Source organism: Felis catus, chromosome B2, assembly GCF_018350175.1.
Source record: "Felis catus isolate Fca126 chromosome B2, F.catus_Fca126_mat1.0, whole genome shotgun sequence".
In the NCBI taxonomy this organism is placed as follows: Eukaryota; Metazoa; Chordata; class Mammalia; order Carnivora; family Felidae; genus Felis; species Felis catus.
The window spans coordinates 11607395-11623354 of record NC_058372.1 but is presented as its reverse complement, the minus strand read 5'-3'; the positions used below and the strand labels follow the sequence as shown (position 1 = coordinate 11623354).

The window sequence follows — 15960 nt, the reverse complement described above, 5'->3', positions numbered from 1 at the left end:
CAGGATAAGGACAGGGTCTAGATCTTAAATCAACATAATCCCCCCTCCCTTGTTTTATACACTGAAAATCTCTGCAGCTGAGCCATACTATCTTCAGTTTAATTTGGTTATTAATTTCTTATCCTCTTAAGGGCATATGTCTTTTGTCACTGCCTCGAGTACAAATGGCCAGCGACAAATTCACTGGAATGAATGCAGGCGGAAATAAGCAACAAGCCCAGGGCCTGGAGACCCAAACTGTCGCGGTTCGGTAATAGGGAGCTGGGACTGATCTTGGAAATCTCTTCCTCCACCAGCAGTGTCTCCAGGGACAGCCTGAGTCCACTTCCCAGGGGATGATGTGGGGAAGCCACAGGCCTTAGGTTTCATGAAGAACGTGAAAGGTGGCGGGGGAGCGGGCAGCGCGAGCCTCACAACCGGCGAACCAAAGGCCCCCGGCGTCCCAGTCCCCCGACGTCCACCGCCCCCGCCAGGAGCACGCAGCCCCTCTTCCGCTCCGCCCCCCTCCGCCTGCCCCGCCCCGCGGCCGGCGACGCTGGGGAGAGGCGGGGTTTCCGCTTCCGGTGGCGAATTGTTGACGCCTGCGGCTGCTGCGGTGGCGACCGGGCCGTTGGGGAGGGGCTAGTGGGGGAGGGAGACGGCGCAGTGACAGGACCGCCGAGGGTGCTGCTGAGGCGACGATGGCAGAGGGGCCGGAGGAAGCCCGAGGCCGCCCTCCCGGGCAGGACGACGGCGGAGGGGACCCCGAGCCCGTCCCTTCCCTGAGAGGCCCTCCTGCCGCCGCCGCCCCACGCCCCCGGGACGGGCCGCAGGCCGAACCCCAGGCCCCGGGCCGGCCCCCAGCCCCGGGCCTCGCGCTAGCTGCGGCCGCCGCCGAGGAGTCGGAGCCGCCGCGCGAGCCCGGGAAGTGCGGGGAGGCGGCCCCCGGCTCCGGTGCGGGGCCGCAGGAGCCGGCAGGCCGCGAGGCGCCCGAGGCCGGCGCGCCGCGAGAGAGGCCGGCGCGGCTGAGCGCCCGCGAGTACTCCCGGCAGGTGCACGAGTGGCTGTGGCAGTCCTACTGCGGCTACCTCACCTGGCACAGCGGCCTGGCCGCCTTCCCCGCCTACTGCAGCTCCCAGCCGCCCCCGCCGAGCTACCCCTCGGGCGGAGGCGCCGCCGCCCCCCAGCCCGCGGCGCCGCCGCCCCCCCAGCTGGGCTATTACAACCCCTTCTACTTCCTGAGCGCCGCGGCCGCCGGGCCCGACCCGGGGGTGGCCACCGGCGTCACCACCGCTGCTCCCGTCGCGGGCCTGGGACCCCGGGCCCCGCAAGGGCAGGGATCCGTCCGCTCAACCCCAGTGACCAGAGTGGGATCGGCCGCTCCTTCGCGAACCCCGAGCGAGACCGGGCGGCAAGCAGGTGAGTAGCGCGTCGGGAAGGTTGGGCGGAGCGAAGGGGTCTTACGGGAGCTCGCTGGTGGGGAGAGAGGGCACGCGTTTTACATCTGGAATTGGTGTTTCTCCACGTTCGTCAGCTGTCTTCTGCCCAGGCCTCAAATTCCCAAAGTGTGGCGCGAAGCTGCACAGTTTGTTCTTCCTTTAGACCTGGCTCTCCGAATTGATTCCTTATTCCACGTGTAAGGACGTCTTTGCTCCTGAAACCGTGCCCTTGATCTCCACGACGTGGAGAGAGCCAAAGCTTAATTGTCAGATGGCAAACCCGTTTTGACGGCTGGTGGCGGTTGGAGGGTGCCGGTAGTGCTGGAAAAAATCCAGGCGTGGATTTATTATGCATGACAGGATATATGATATATAATCTTTCCTATAATGTGTAATTTATATAATTATATATTACCTATATGAAGAACAGTGCGGCCGACGGATATAAAAGATTTACATAAATATAAGTGGAGTTATGAACCTTTGGGACCTAGCTGAATGATCTTGTATATTGTCTGTTTACTTCTCTATGGGAATTAGAATGTTTTGCATGAGTTACGCGGTTTAGTTTATTATCTAGACTTTTTGTTTACTTTGTTCAGCCACAGATACAAGGGACAAAAACTAGTTTTCCTGAATTTGATCCCGCTCAGAATTTGAGATGTCAGATTGATAATCATTGGATTTATTACATAGAAAGCAAGACAAAGTGAATAGGGGGTAAAATGAGGAACACAGGTATTTACTTTCGAGTAATCGTCTATACTTAACCTTGGTTTTTACAAAAAATGTTTAATTTGGGGGCGCCTGGGTGGCCCAGTTAGCTTCCAACTCGATCTCAGCCTGAGTTCAATCCCCCCAACCCCTCTTTGGGATCAGCCTTGGGTATGAAGCCTACTTAAAAAAAAAAAAAAAAAAGTTTAATTTTGTGACCTAGGCTTGTGATCACCTGGATTCTCATTTGAGTCCCTAGTGAAATGTATTGAGTACCTTAAATAATTAAATTTATCTGTGAAATCATTTTTTAAACATTAAGAGGATGAAAGCAAACTTTTAAACTGTTCAGTAAATAGTGGAATAGAGTTGCTGTAAAAACATGTACTATTCATGTAGGCAATACCAATAATTGTCGTAAGGTTTTAATTAGCAAGTTGTACCTTGACTTTATGTTCTCTGATTTATTACCTAGCTTGGGTTCCAAGGCCTATGTGAAATAAGTAGTTTTACTAACTTTTTTTTTTTTTTTAATTTACAGGCAGAGAGTATGTTATTCCATCCTTGGCCCACAGATTTATGGCAGAAATGGTGGATTTCTTTATTCTGTTCTTTATAAAAGCAACGATTGTCTTAAGTATTATGCACCTCAGCGGAATAAAGTAAGTTAAGGCTATTTGCAGAAAGGTTTTAATGTCTACTGCATAGAGATCTTGTTTTCTGAGGTTCTGTTCACAGCTGCAAGTCACTAAATGGACAGTCTGTGTGCCAGTGTCATGGTTTCTCTAATAGGAAAATCTCTTTGTCGTATTTTTTTCTTGGTAGTTTTAAGAAATAACTACAAAAGAGAGAAAAACATTTAATAAATTCTGAAAGATCTGGGACTCTCACCTATTAAAAGTTAGGTAAAGGTTTTGATTTTTTCTTTTTTTTTTTAATTCAGCTGTTGGGCCAGGCACTAATTTCCCTCTTACTATCCTGTTCAGAGTAAAGACAAAGGCATAAAGAGCTTTTGGTAAATCAACTGTCGATTATAAGTTAGATGGCATTTCCAAATGGGATTGCATATTATACTATCAGGCATGTCCCACGTGAACACAGTGGGCCATCTATTTGAGTAACCTCCTCTCCTATTAATGAGCATATAGCACTTATCACTTGCTAAGCACTTTATACATGCTAAGTAAGCAGGTAGAAATAATATGGATTCTTTAATCTTAAAACCACTATGAGATATAGAGTTCAATAGCCTTGTTTTTATATATTGAAGTTTGGGTTTATAAGAAGTTAAGCCCAGGATTTATCGTTGCAAAGTTAAGAAGTGATAGTGTCAGGATGCAAACCCTTGTGGTCATGTTTTAGAGCCCTTGCTGGGAACCTGAGTGTTACTGAGATTCCTCCCTGTCCCTCCCAGGGACACATCCAGTCAGGTACCAGCTCCCTTCTTTTCAGGCTCTTGAAGAGCCTTCAACTCAGACAATTTCCTCTTGACTGACAGACGGTGCTTCATCATCACTGCTTCTCCCTAGTCTAGTTATTGTCATCGCTTTTCTAGATCATAGCAAAAGTCTTCTAACTGGTACCTTAGTCCCCCAACTCCTGTTTTATCTCAATCCAGTCTCTGATATAAACCAAAGAGATCATAAATTCTGATTCTTCCCCTCTCCACCTTAAAACCTTTCTTCCTGCCATCAGGATAAAGTCTAGTCTTCATATGGCTTAACAGATGCTCTCATTTTTCAATCACTTGTTTTATACTTAATATTTGAGCCATACCCAAGTGCTTACAGCTTCCATCACAGTCTCATTCAAAGGCTCTCTCTCTCTGGCTAGTCCCTCTCTCTGAAACTTCCCTCTTCTTAGTCTGGCTAACTTCTCTTCATCCTCCAGATCTCAGCTCAAATGTCATTTCTGGGAAGGCTTCACTCACCGTGGTAAATGTTCTTGGTATGCGTTTCCATACTGCCCTATGGGTCTACATAATAGCCCTCATCCCCACTTTATTCTTACCTACTTAATTGTTCTGCTTTGTCTAGTAGGTAAGAGTCTCCTTGAAAGCAGAGACCAAGTTGAGTTCCCTCACCATTATGTCCCCAGGGCTAGTACAGTGCCTGCTCACAATAGTGCTGTTTATGAATGTTGAACAGACTAATGAATGTTTTGTGAAACTAAACGGGTGGAAACCTAAGATTAGTTTAGAATTTCAGTTCAAGTTTGTGACTTACACTAATGGAAAAAATATCAGTGCAGTTGTGCTTGGTGACTAAGTCTTTATAACCCCAAACTATTATTTTATGCAGGGATATCTCTAAGTTTGCTATGCATTATATAATAGAAGAAATAGATGAAGACACATCAATGGAAGACTTGCAGAAAATGATGATTGTGGCTCTTATATACAGATTATTAGTTTGTTTCTATGAGGTAAGCTACTGACTCAGCAAATATTAACATTTAACAATCTTTTTTTTTTTAATTTTTTTTAACATTTATTTATTATTGAGAGACAGAGAGACACAGAGCATGAGCAGGGGAGGGGCAGAGAGGGGGAGACACAGAATCCGAAATAGGCTCCAGGCTCCGAGCTCAGCACAGAGCCCAACACGGGGCTCGAACTCACAAACTGCGAGATCATAACCTGGACCGAAGTCGGTCTCCCAACCAACTGAGCCACCCAGGTGCCCCTAACAATCTAATTTAAATTATCACCCCAATACAAAAAGAAATGGGAATTTACAATCATTCATATTTTTGTCAAATATCTCTGTGTAAAAATGTTTTCCAAATGTTCTCGAATGTAGATAAAAAAATACGTGAGGCACCTTGGGTGGCTCAGTTGGTTAAGCATCCGACTTCGGCTCAGGCCATGATCTCACAGTCTGTGAGTTCAAGCCCCATGTCGGGCTCTGTGCTGACAGCTCAGAGACTGGAGTCTGCTTTGGATTCTGTGTCTCCCTGTCTCTCTGCCCCTCCCCTGCTCACGCTGTCTCTTGTCTGTCTCAAAAATAAATAAACATCAAAAAAATAAAAAGATAAAAAAATACAGCTCCCTGAGTGGAGACGTTTTACAATTTCTTTGTAACATATTTCAGTCTTATGGTCCAAAAATATACTTGTAAATTGGTTGTGGAACTTGAAATGTATTTTTCCATAGAAACAACTTGCTAAAAAAAAAAGGGTGGGGGGGGGCTACAGAGAAATCTTACAGTACACATCTTGTGGCATGGAGGGGTTGAGAGACCAGTAGAAATGCATTACAAGGGTAACCTCTGAGTATTCTAGGAAATTCTTTCAACTTGAAAATTGTTTTAAAGGAATAAGATGACAGAAAAACTTAACCTTTGAAACTGGTAGCGTTGAGCTAGTACATTAAAATTATCCTTCTTTCCTTAGATAATCTGCATTTGGGGAGCAGGCGGAGCCACCCCCGGGAAGTTCCTGCTGGGGCTTCGAGTTGTGACATGTGATACATCAGTGCTTATTGCACCGAGTCGGGTTTTAGTGATTCCTTCCTCAAATGTTAGCATTACAACGTAAGTTCTTCTCTTAGCTTAATTTACTTATGAAAATAACAAATTTTGAGTGTTGTATCCGATATTCGTAAGTTCTACCATTTGATACAGTATTTTTAGCATTTTCAGTTGGTAATTTTCCTTCATGGCGTGTAACAGACATTGTTAGATTTAAAATGGAAAAGTTTGAGTTTTTCAATTGTTACATGATTATAGACCACTCTTCAGTGTACAATTTCAAGATAGTCATTTTATGAACTATCAGCCACCATAATGAGAGGGTCTGGGTGGTGGTGGTCTATGTATCAGTGCTCTGTATCTAGTTTGATTATTCTCTAATAAATCTGTGGTTATCAGGCCAGTTACTGATCCGCCTTTAGCCTCTATCAGTAATCCTGTCCATCCCGTCCTGAACAGGCAGCAGGAGTTTGGACAGAGATGCACGTGTGCGTCCAGCTCCTGCTCTAAGTGACAGCGTGTAACTCTTGGTAGTACTCACGGCTAGCTGTTGGTGTCTCTGTGAGGAGGTTCAAACAGTGCTAACGCAAGTTCTAGAGAGTTAGTTAAGGGGCTGTCAGTTGAGCAAAACAGGATACTGGCTGGAATTGCTGCCCAAGTGATTCAGAACTGGGTTGTTAGATAAAGAAATATGAGAGACTCTGGAAGCCTTGATTTTGCTAATATCTCCAAAATTTCCTTACAGTTTTGTGATTATAATCCTGGTTGCTACTTTTAATGAGTCAATAATGGCTGCTTATTGAGCACCTCTTCTGTAACAGGCATTGTTAAAAACACTGAATATGTATTAACTAATAAGACAGGGACCATAGGTACTATTATCCCCTTTTTACAGAAATGAAACACAAGTGACTGATAGAAACAATTTAGTCTGGATTCAGAGCCCACACCCTCAGCCACTGTGCTTTTTCTATAGCCTTTCAGAAATCTAGCACTAGTAGGGTAAGTTTCCACTCTGAGCTGTGGTTGAAAGCTTTAATCACAGCATCCCACAAAGAAAGAATACCCAGTAATTTAAAATGTGAGTGCTTCATAGAAGGTGGAAAATGGGACTGCGTTTTGTATATTAGTTTGGAAGGAACTAAACACAAATGACTGTAGAAAAGGTAAGGGAATAGATATTTGTCTACAAAATATCAGAGAAAATACTGTAACCTTTAGTTCACCTTCTACAAGACCTGTTTATTACTGCTTTTCATGTGACAGTTCTGAATCTTTTTATGTTGATGATGTCTTTAGAACAAGCCCAGATGGTCTTACTAGAGTATAATGCTACTTGAAAGTAACTCATATCAAAGATAAAAAACTGTCAGGACTTTGTATGTTTTAAGTATGTATTTTGAACTTGATAGGATACTATTAATCTCCACGTGGTTGGTATATAATTTGTCTGATTTTTTTGCCTTAATTTTTTAGGTCCACTATACGAGCTTTGATCAAGAACTTTTCTATTGCTTCTTTTTTCCCTGCTTTCATCACACTGCTGTTTTTTCAGCATAATCGAACAGCCTATGACATTGTAGCAGGAACCATTGTGGTAAAGAGAAATGGGGTCAGATGATGCCCCAAAAGAGCCCTGAATTCCATACTCTCTGGAATGATGACAAGACTAAATTATGTATCAAGGCCATCAGTATCCCTGGGTTACACTAATTGATGATTTAGAAATTAAAGCAGTCGCTCCAGTGTGATGCAGGTGACTATTCTGAAAGTATTGATATTACTTGAATGCCAAAGAACTTTTCCAGAAGAAAAATCTGTTAAATTTAAATGTTAAAAATTTTTAGATTGAAAAGAAGGCAAGTGATTTTATAATCAACAATGGACAATATATACTTTCTTAAGATCTAAGGCATTAGAATTTGCTGAAAGCATTTTCAGCTCTGAAATCTCCAGATGAAACTTAAAAAATTTTGGTTTATCCCAGAATGATGGAAAAGTCCAGTTGTGTTTTGTAAACACATTAACTCGTATTTTAGTCAACACTTCTTGGGGCAATTGTTGTCTTTGCTTTTGGGGAGGGGGGTGGGGACACAAATTTGATAACCCACTTATCTCCCACTCTGGGAGGAAGTGAGTCAGCTGCAAGAGAGAGGGGCAAAGGAGGCAGGCCTAGGTTCCCTTACTGACGTTCTCAGATCTGTACTGCAATGCACTGTGGGAATGATGCCACTTTACAAGTATCGTTACTGTTCTAACATGTATTTGGGGCAAGTTTTGCATGATGATGAAAAAGTATTAAGTCATATTGCTGTATTACTGATTTTTTTAAAGAAAAGGTAAGTTAGTGATTGCTTTTGGTGGGGGGAGGGGGGTCCTAAATTTTCACCATAAATTAAAATTACAATTCATGTGCAAGTGTTTTTAGTGCCCTAAATCAAACTATATGTGGGGGGAAATTATTCGTCAAATTGTTGCATATTTACTGTAAAACAACATTCCCAGTATGTGTGCAGCATGAAGAAAGTGTTAGTGCTTTTCAGTGTTCTAATAGAACTTCTGTTTCTATAAGGATATTTACACACTAGGTAGTTTCCTTTTATATTTTATATAGTTCTAGGACTTTTGAAACCTCAAGGAGTTAAATAATCATAGTATTTCATGGTAAAATACTAGGTAGCCTATTAAATATTAGCGATTTTCCCATTATGAACTATTCTAAAACAAGGACAGGTATTTCCAGACATTTTTCTAAGTTCTTTGGGCCAAAACCTCACTTTGGGGCTGCCAGGGATGGTGTCTTGAGGGAAATGTTGAGTAACAGTTTGTGTATTGCCATTTTAATTTATTCTTCTGAGGCAAAGCTTAGTGTTTTAAGTATGTGTGCATGTTTTGTTAGATGGCCCTGTTAGCTGTGTTGAGAGAATACCTGAAAAAGTTTTATTTCTTAGGTGTTTTCTCCAACCCTGATACTATTTTCCCAAAAAACACTAACCTCTGTTGGACACTTCATAATTAGATTGCTTAAAAGATCTTGACTTTTTTTTTGGTCTTTGACAGCGAATGAAAGACAGGTATATTATCACTGTATCAGTTTTTAAAGTGGGTTTTTCCTTTAAAACTGAAAGTAATTCACATTTGATGTCTATAGAAACCTTAACAGTGTCCTTATTAATACCTTTTTATCATAAAATTTCATAAGCCATGTTTTTCAAAATAATTTTACATTAAATTCAACACCACAGAAAGCCTGTCCGTTAAGTGCGTCCAGGTACTCGACAAATCATTCACTTGTTGCCCCTGGGAAGATATTTAGCTTGACGGCCCTTCAGGGTGTTACCCAAACGTACCACTCAGTAGTGTACTACATTAGCATTGGTGGATACACTATTTTTGCCACTGATGGGGGAGATCCAGTTGCAATGTCCTTCAGCCATGTAGCTCTGGAGATCTTTATAATTTCCTCTCAGAAAATTGGAAGGTTCACCGTCTAGGCTATTTTAATGTATACAAACAAAAGCAAGTCACGTCACCCAGTTTAACTTCTTAAAAAATTGCATATTTTCTGTATCTGAGTTATTCAGAATCATACCTATGTAGGTTCATTTAGGTCCATCTTAGGGTTCAAGTTACATAGCCCGATAAAATAAAAGTATTCCTGCTTTGCCTTTACAACAAATTCCAAGGCTGTTTGTATTTCTGAATGCACTTAGGGAAAGATATTTGATGCCCAGATCATTGGGAAAAAATGACAAAAAATGGGGAAGGAGGGAGAGTTCTTTTCTCTTCGGGTTGTGGTGGGGGGGGAGGGGGGGTGGGAAGCCTCCCATCTTTTCAAAAACACTTTTCTATTTGATGTATTTCATTTATAGAAAATTTCTGCATCAGAGTATAATTCTCATGCCGAAGCTCTAGCCTAAAAAGGCAAAAAGATAGTTGTTTTCAAAGAATGTTTACAAACATTATTCATCACTTTTACAAGATAGGTAATAAGGGAACAAAAATCAAAAGTAAGCAGAGTAGAAGAACACTATTGCAGTGAAAGTGCCCTAATGAAAACCACAGAATAGGCAGTTAACTCAGGCATCTAGAAAAATCTCCGTACTTACTAAAAGTAGCTAGAGTGGTAGTGCACCGTAAGAGAAGTCTGACTTGAGTGTTCACGCGGGCCGAGGTGAGGAAACCCGAGGATGACAAGCCTCGCTCTTTTTGACTCATCTGTGACCATAAAACTAAAGCCAACACTTTTTTGGATAGAAAGCCTTCAAAGTATCGCCCAGCTGATACCTGTGTAGCACTGGTTCAGAAGTGACTTAAACATTTACCTTCCGATTTTACCCAGATATTTAGGATTTAAAAAAAAATGGTTGAGGGCCCCTTTGTCTAAATTATAAAATTAAGGCTTTAGTGTCCATCGTTTCAAATGACAGGAAAAGTGGTTTTTAGCTGCATTAAAAGGATTTGTTCCCTTATGGGACTTGTTTGGGTGTTTTACTTATGCATAAGTGTTTCCAGCAAAGGAAGACAAAAAAGGGAGTTTACTTGCTACTCGGGAGGAGGGCTTTCTGAGAGGAGGGGTAGGACGTTTTCATTCTACACTTACCCTGTTCAAAGCCGTGGTTCCTTTGGAGGAATATGCCAACAGCAGTGTTCGTAAAACCTGACCAGTGTCATTTCACGTACTTGCCATTGCCCGGCCTCCATCCCAGAGGCCAGAATCTTTTACAGGAAGTGCTTGCCTGGGTGACGTTCCTCCTCTCCAGCTGTGTGTCTATTTTCTTGCAGTTCATTATAGTAGGACTTGACCCACAAACAGTATCTGATGGCCTGCCTATAAGTAAAATTCAGCATTCTATTTTTAATAATTTGTATGCCACCGATTTGTATTCTTTGTCTCAATAAATACTTGATCACCGATGCTTTCGTTTTTTGACTGTTAATTTGAGATTTGCTTGAGAATTTCCTGCTCACGGAGACCTTGCTCAGCTTTTCCAGCGTTCTCTGCCTTCAGGAGAATGGCAGTTGGCTAGAGTGCTTTCAGAAAGATCTAGCAACAAGCCATCCACCCTTAGGGGTTGTACAGTCCTGTAGCAAAAGTCACTCAAAAGTTCCCCAGAGATGACTAAGCTTAATGTTAAGCCAGTCCTGTCCTTTCCTTAAAGTGGTTAACCATCCCGCATTATACAAGATACTAAGAACGCATTTTACACCCAAAGAACCGGAAGTTCAAAGTCTCATAGGTGGTGAACAACCGCGCTGGGCAATTTAAACCTAGTTCTGATCTTACAAGCATTTCCTGTTGTAACACATCTAGAGGAGGACAGGATACAAAACAGGTCCCCAAGAAGAACAAAGCTGAGAAACCTACATGGAGCTAAAACGGCCTGGTCTGAGCTCTGTAGACCGTGTTGATCTGAGCCCAGGTGCACGCTACACATTGTGGAACTACAGGGAACTTTTAAAGCAAGCTTTACGAGCTGCCCCATGTTATTCGTAAATTCAGCTGGTGTGTGTCACTAGACCCAGTACACGGCCATTTCCTCAACCTGACTATACCAAATGTGCAGTTTCCATTAAACACAGAGGCTCGTAACCTTCGTACAGCTTTCAGGGAGTTTCACTTTAAACAGGCCCCAGAAACAAGTCACAGAGATGAAAAGGACAGCGTAACAGTACTGCTGGAATAACGTACGGTGACCGACGGTGACTGCACTGAACTGTGGGGAGCACGAAGGAGAGACTCCTGCTGTACGCCTGAAACGAGTATGGTAGGTCAACAAGAGTTAAAAATAAATTTTAAAAATAAACCTCCTATAATTAGGATTTTATCATTTGAAATTAAAGTGTTAGACTACTTTATAGCCTGGTTACAAATTTTTAAAATTCGTCCCAACACTTCAGGAGCACCTTGGTGGCTCAGTCAGTTGAGCGACGGACTCCGGCTCGGGTCATGATTTCACGGTTCCTGAGTTCGAGCCCTACGTCGGCTCTATCAGCACAGAGCCCACTTCAGATCCTCTGTCCCCCTCCCACACACGCTCTCTCTCAAAAATAAACATTAAAAAATAATAGTTATTCCAACACTTCAATTTCAAATAACAAAATCCTAATTATGTAAACAATTGCAGGAAAGAATTTATAACCGATGTGAACAAAGGCAGCTAGCTTGAAGAGATTTCCCAGATGTTTACATCATACTTTTTTTTAAATTTTTTTTTTCAACGTTTATTTATTTTTGGGACAGAGAGAGACAGAGCATGAACGGGGGAGGGGCAGAGAGAGAGGGAGACACAGAATCGGAAACAGGCTCCAGGCTCCGAGCCATCAGCCCAGAGCCCGACGCGGGGCTCGAACTCACGGACCGTGAGATCGTGACCTGGCTGAAGTCAGATGCTCAACCGACTGCGCCACCCAGGCGCCCCATACATCATACTGTTTCTTAACGCCCCAAATCCTGAATTACTGAAAATCACCCGGCACCCAAAGTGGCAGGCCTGGACCTCCTGCATCTGGAGTCCTCCAGCCAGAGAAGGGGGTTTTCTTCCTGTGCTATTTCCCCTTCTCCCAACCAACCGCCCTCAGTTTTCACTTGTGTATAGAACACGTAACACAAACCTGCCCGAGCTGCTCCCACAGCCACCGGAGCCGGTCCGTGCAGGAGACCTCGCCGAGCAGGGGACAGACAGGCTTGAGGCTAGAGCTGCTTTGGCGAGCGCCCCTAGAGCTCCCCCGTGCAGCCCAAGAAGAGCCGCAGTCGAGATGCAAAGTACAAGCGCCACACGCCGAACACATTTCTACAGACTTCAGTTTGGGTGCCGGAAGATTTCCTTCTTCAACCGCCTTAAGTAGGATTTTCAGTCACTTCTACTAAATATTTCTAGCACATTTCTTATGAGAATTTCCCACAGTAGAAAGCCTAATGTCCCCATTCGTACAGGCCTAGAGAATGGCTAACATGAACGAGCCCGCAATTTAGTTCGGCATCAACATCCGAGCATTAAGACTGGATTTCCAGGACTCATCACCATTTGCCCCCAGACAGGCCCGTGTCAAATGTGTATTACTAATAAAGTGAGAATTAGAAAATGTCTACCCCCAAACCAGCATCTGACGACGGCCTAAGAGGTTTTCAAGACGACAAACATCCTACGCCAAAATTGGAAACACATATAAAAAAGCTTGTAAACATTTTCAAGTTCTGAACTGGCAAATGGTATCCCAGCAGCTCTTTTTGACAGACCACCGAAGAGACCTAGTCAGAAAGAAAAAAAACAATCTGCTAACATAATCCACACGAATTCCACACGACAGAACCACTCAAGTTTTTGCAGGCTGCTCTGGGCACGTGTCTCCAAAAGCTCAATCGATAAACGGCTGTCTGGTCACCTCTCAAGGAAGATACAAATACAAACAGAAATGGTCACGTGTGTTTATTTTCAACTTTTAAAAAGGTATGTCAATTTATATGCAAAGTAGGCGTGATTCCTAGCACCAGACAAAAAGCAGGGTACCTTCTACATGTTTTACGTTCGGACACTTCCCCGCTTCACTTAGGAGATGTCCAAGTCACTTAAATGGGTTCTTTGGAATTTCTCTGACCGTGGCGAACCTTTATACAAAGGTTCCCTTCCGTTAACACCGGTACCTTCATTTTAAGTTAACACTAGAACGAAAAATATTTCATAATTTTTTATTGATGGCATTTATCCCATGGTTTAACATGTTAATTATACTGTAATAAACATGGCTTTAATATTAAACTTTTCCTTATTATCCAAAGTCACCACAGTCCATTTCAGTAAATATAAAAATATATGCTTAATACTTTGTACAATACTGGTTTTTGGTCCAAACAAAACTGGATCAGAAAAGCCAATAAATTCACTTTAAGAATCCCCAATTTTTTTTTAAAGATTTCCAAATGGATTTAGGCAACTTTGAATAATGGGATTTACATAATAAAATCTGAGACGAGACTAAACAAAGAACAAATTTTCTAACACAAAATTAAAATTTCAAGTTCACAGATTTATGTTATGCCAAAAAAGTACAGAAACAAAATTGTATTTACACAAGTTTCATAATAAAATAATGAAAAAGGCAAGACAGGTGAGAGTCAGGAGAATGAAAATATAGAAATAGCAGAGAATTATTAAATGGAGAATGAACTAGATCTAGTAAGTCCTTAGCACGGACCATCCTTTCATCAGGCTTCCTCTATCGGAAAATCTTAGTGCACGAGACACCCGACTCACTCCACACATACACCAGCACAAACTCGGCAGAGAAATCACTCACTTCAACACTCTCTAATCTACACGGGGGTCCTCCGATATAATTACAACGTCAGTGCGTTCCATAAACGCGTGTCAACGCACGCGGTGGTGCAGACACAGGGGTTCTTTACAAAGCCATTCGCGGAGCGGGCTCCCTCCCTGGGCCCGGCCAGCCTGCGCCGGGCCAGGGACCAACGCGCCGGGTCAGAGTTTCGCTGAAGAATCAGTCACCGATCTAGCTATGATTTGTTTTAAAACGGGAGTGGGAGAGGTGAGGGCAGGGCTTCTGTAAAGAAAGAAAACAAGGAGGAAAACCCCCAAATTAAAGAAGTCTTGAGGCGGATCTGACGTCAGATAACCCAGCACACAGGACGATCCAGTATCTGGAAAGCAGGGCACCGGCTGCTGTGGAAGTGTTGCGCACAACACCAAAGTGACCTTTATTTCTTGCGCCTGACGGCAGTCTTTATCTTGCGCCCAGAGACTGAAGTTCCAGAAGACGAGAACATATTTTTCCCGTTTGACCTGGGGAAAACAGAAACTTCATTATGTGACAAAGTGCGCGGACAAAACCTCAGAATCCTACTACTCAGGGCTCCCAGTGACGGGGGGGGGGGACGACGACACACTGGTAAACATACTTTGTTATGTCGCTGTCACACACACACACACACACGCCCACACAGGCACAGACACGTGCTGGCGCGCACACGCAAGCACGCCCGCAGGCGCACGCACGCAGCCCCAAGGGGCCAGGCCCTCTTACCCCACGGTGAAGGCCGCCGCGGGATGGCTGAACGGAAAGCCCCCGGAGCCCGAGGGCTGGGCCGCAGCCGCAGGAGCGCTGGGGTTCGCACCGAACGTGAACACTCCCGACGGGTTGTTGTTCGTGAAGTTGAAGTTCGTGGTGCTGCTGCCGAACTGGAAAACTGAAGCTACGATAGTTAAAGCAGAAAAACGTCATTAAGGTGAAAATGCTAGTGGTTCTAGTAAGGACTCTGACCCGGCCACGCGCAGCGCGGGAGGGGTTGAGCTCCCTTACTTACATTCGCTTAATAGGAAGAAAACTAGAAGGACGTGTTTTCTCCACTGACGCACGCTACGGACTCACACGCCCCCTGACAAGTGACCCGACTTCCCTATGACCAAGGAGGAAAGGGTAGAAGAGACTTCTGGACAAAGACAGTAGATTCGACATTTAGCGCCAATTTCTTCACAAATTCACAGATGATGCTAAAATAACAGGAACGGGGTTTTTAGCAAGATGAGGGAGGAGACGCCAGAAGGTGGACTGGAGCCAAGCACTGAGCTAGCGGCGGGTGCCCATGGGAGCAACTCCTCGGACACGAAACACACCCACGGGCCCGGGCGCCGGACGGCCGAGGAAGGGAGGCCGCGGGTGGGCTACGACAGGGAAGGCGGGAGATCATCCGTGTGGGCAGCAGACGCCCAGATCTGTCCCGCCCCGGTACAAACAAGAGGCTATTCTCCAGCCCAGCAAGTCTCTAGAGAGGTCTCTGGCCAGGGGTCAGGATGTATCACACAGAAAGGCAAGGACACCCTACAGAAACCAGGAGGAGTAAAAGCAGGGTGAAGGCCGAGAGCTGCGGCCTTGCCCCGTGCCCCACCAACCCTGGCCACGGGGAGTACATGTGCCCTCCAGGTAGGAGACTGAATAATCTTCTCTGGGGATTCCAGACCTGCTGACACTATATCCAGGTCTTCCCAAGTAAACAGGCCAGTCAGATAAACCTACAAGGAAATTCAAGATCTACAAGCCTATCCAAACACAAAGAATTATCAAGTGGTACTTAGGTATCCTACACTAATTAAATTTTGAGTTGAATGGGAACAGGTATTTGCAAACCACATATCTGATAAGAAGCAGGTATCCAGAATATCAAGAATGCCTACAACTCAACGGTCAAAAAACACAAATAACCTGATTTAAAAATGGAGAAAAAGCGGGGCGCCTGGGTGGCTCAGTTGGTTAAGCATCCGACTCGTGATTTCAGCTCAGGTCATGATCTCAGGGTTTCGTGAGATCGAGTCCCATGTCAGGCTCTGTGCTGACAGTGTGGA

General features: G+C 44.1%; 2 protein-coding genes across 8 annotated transcripts in view; one reads left to right on the top strand and one right to left on the bottom strand.

Annotated features, from left to right (window-relative positions):
• The first annotated feature begins 570 nt into the window (after positions 1-570).
• On the top strand, positions 571-10519 carry FAM8A1 (family with sequence similarity 8 member A1). The gene is made up of 5 exons (XM_019831563.3): positions 571-1398; positions 2674-2794; positions 4433-4556; positions 5526-5665; positions 7079-10519. The coding sequence occupies exons 1-5, from the start codon at positions 681-683 to the stop codon at positions 7221-7223; spliced, it is 1248 nt and encodes a 415-aa protein (XP_019687122.3). The 5' UTR covers positions 571-680; the 3' UTR covers positions 7224-10519.
• Positions 10520-13017: 2498 nt separating this feature from the next.
• The window catches only part of NUP153 (nucleoporin 153), a 91872-nt gene continuing 88929 nt past the window's right edge, over positions 13018-15960 (bottom strand). For all 7 annotated transcript variants that reach the window (XM_019830198.3, XM_019830197.3, XM_045057072.1 and 4 more), the window contains 2 exons: positions 14645-14813; positions 13018-14403 (listed from right to left, as the gene is read on the bottom strand). In XM_019830198.3, coding sequence (XP_019685757.2) covers positions 14319-14403; positions 14645-14813 — 254 coding nt within the window. In that variant the 3' untranslated portion in view covers positions 13018-14318. The remainder of the gene's footprint in view (positions 14404-14644; positions 14814-15960) is intronic.

Excerpts from the sequence above, each read along its gene's own strand:
- FAM8A1 (XM_019831563.3), top strand. The coding sequence starts at position 681 with ATGGCAGAGGGGCCGGAGGAAGCCCGAGGCCGCCCTCCCGGGCAGGAC. Across the intron at positions 2,795-4,432 it reads ATGCACCTCAGCGGAATAAA|GGATATCTCTAAGTTTGCTA; the intron begins GTAAGTTAAGGC and ends TATTTTATGCAG. Across the intron at positions 5,666-7,078 it reads TCAAATGTTAGCATTACAAC|GTCCACTATACGAGCTTTGA; the intron begins GTAAGTTCTTCT and ends TTAATTTTTTAG.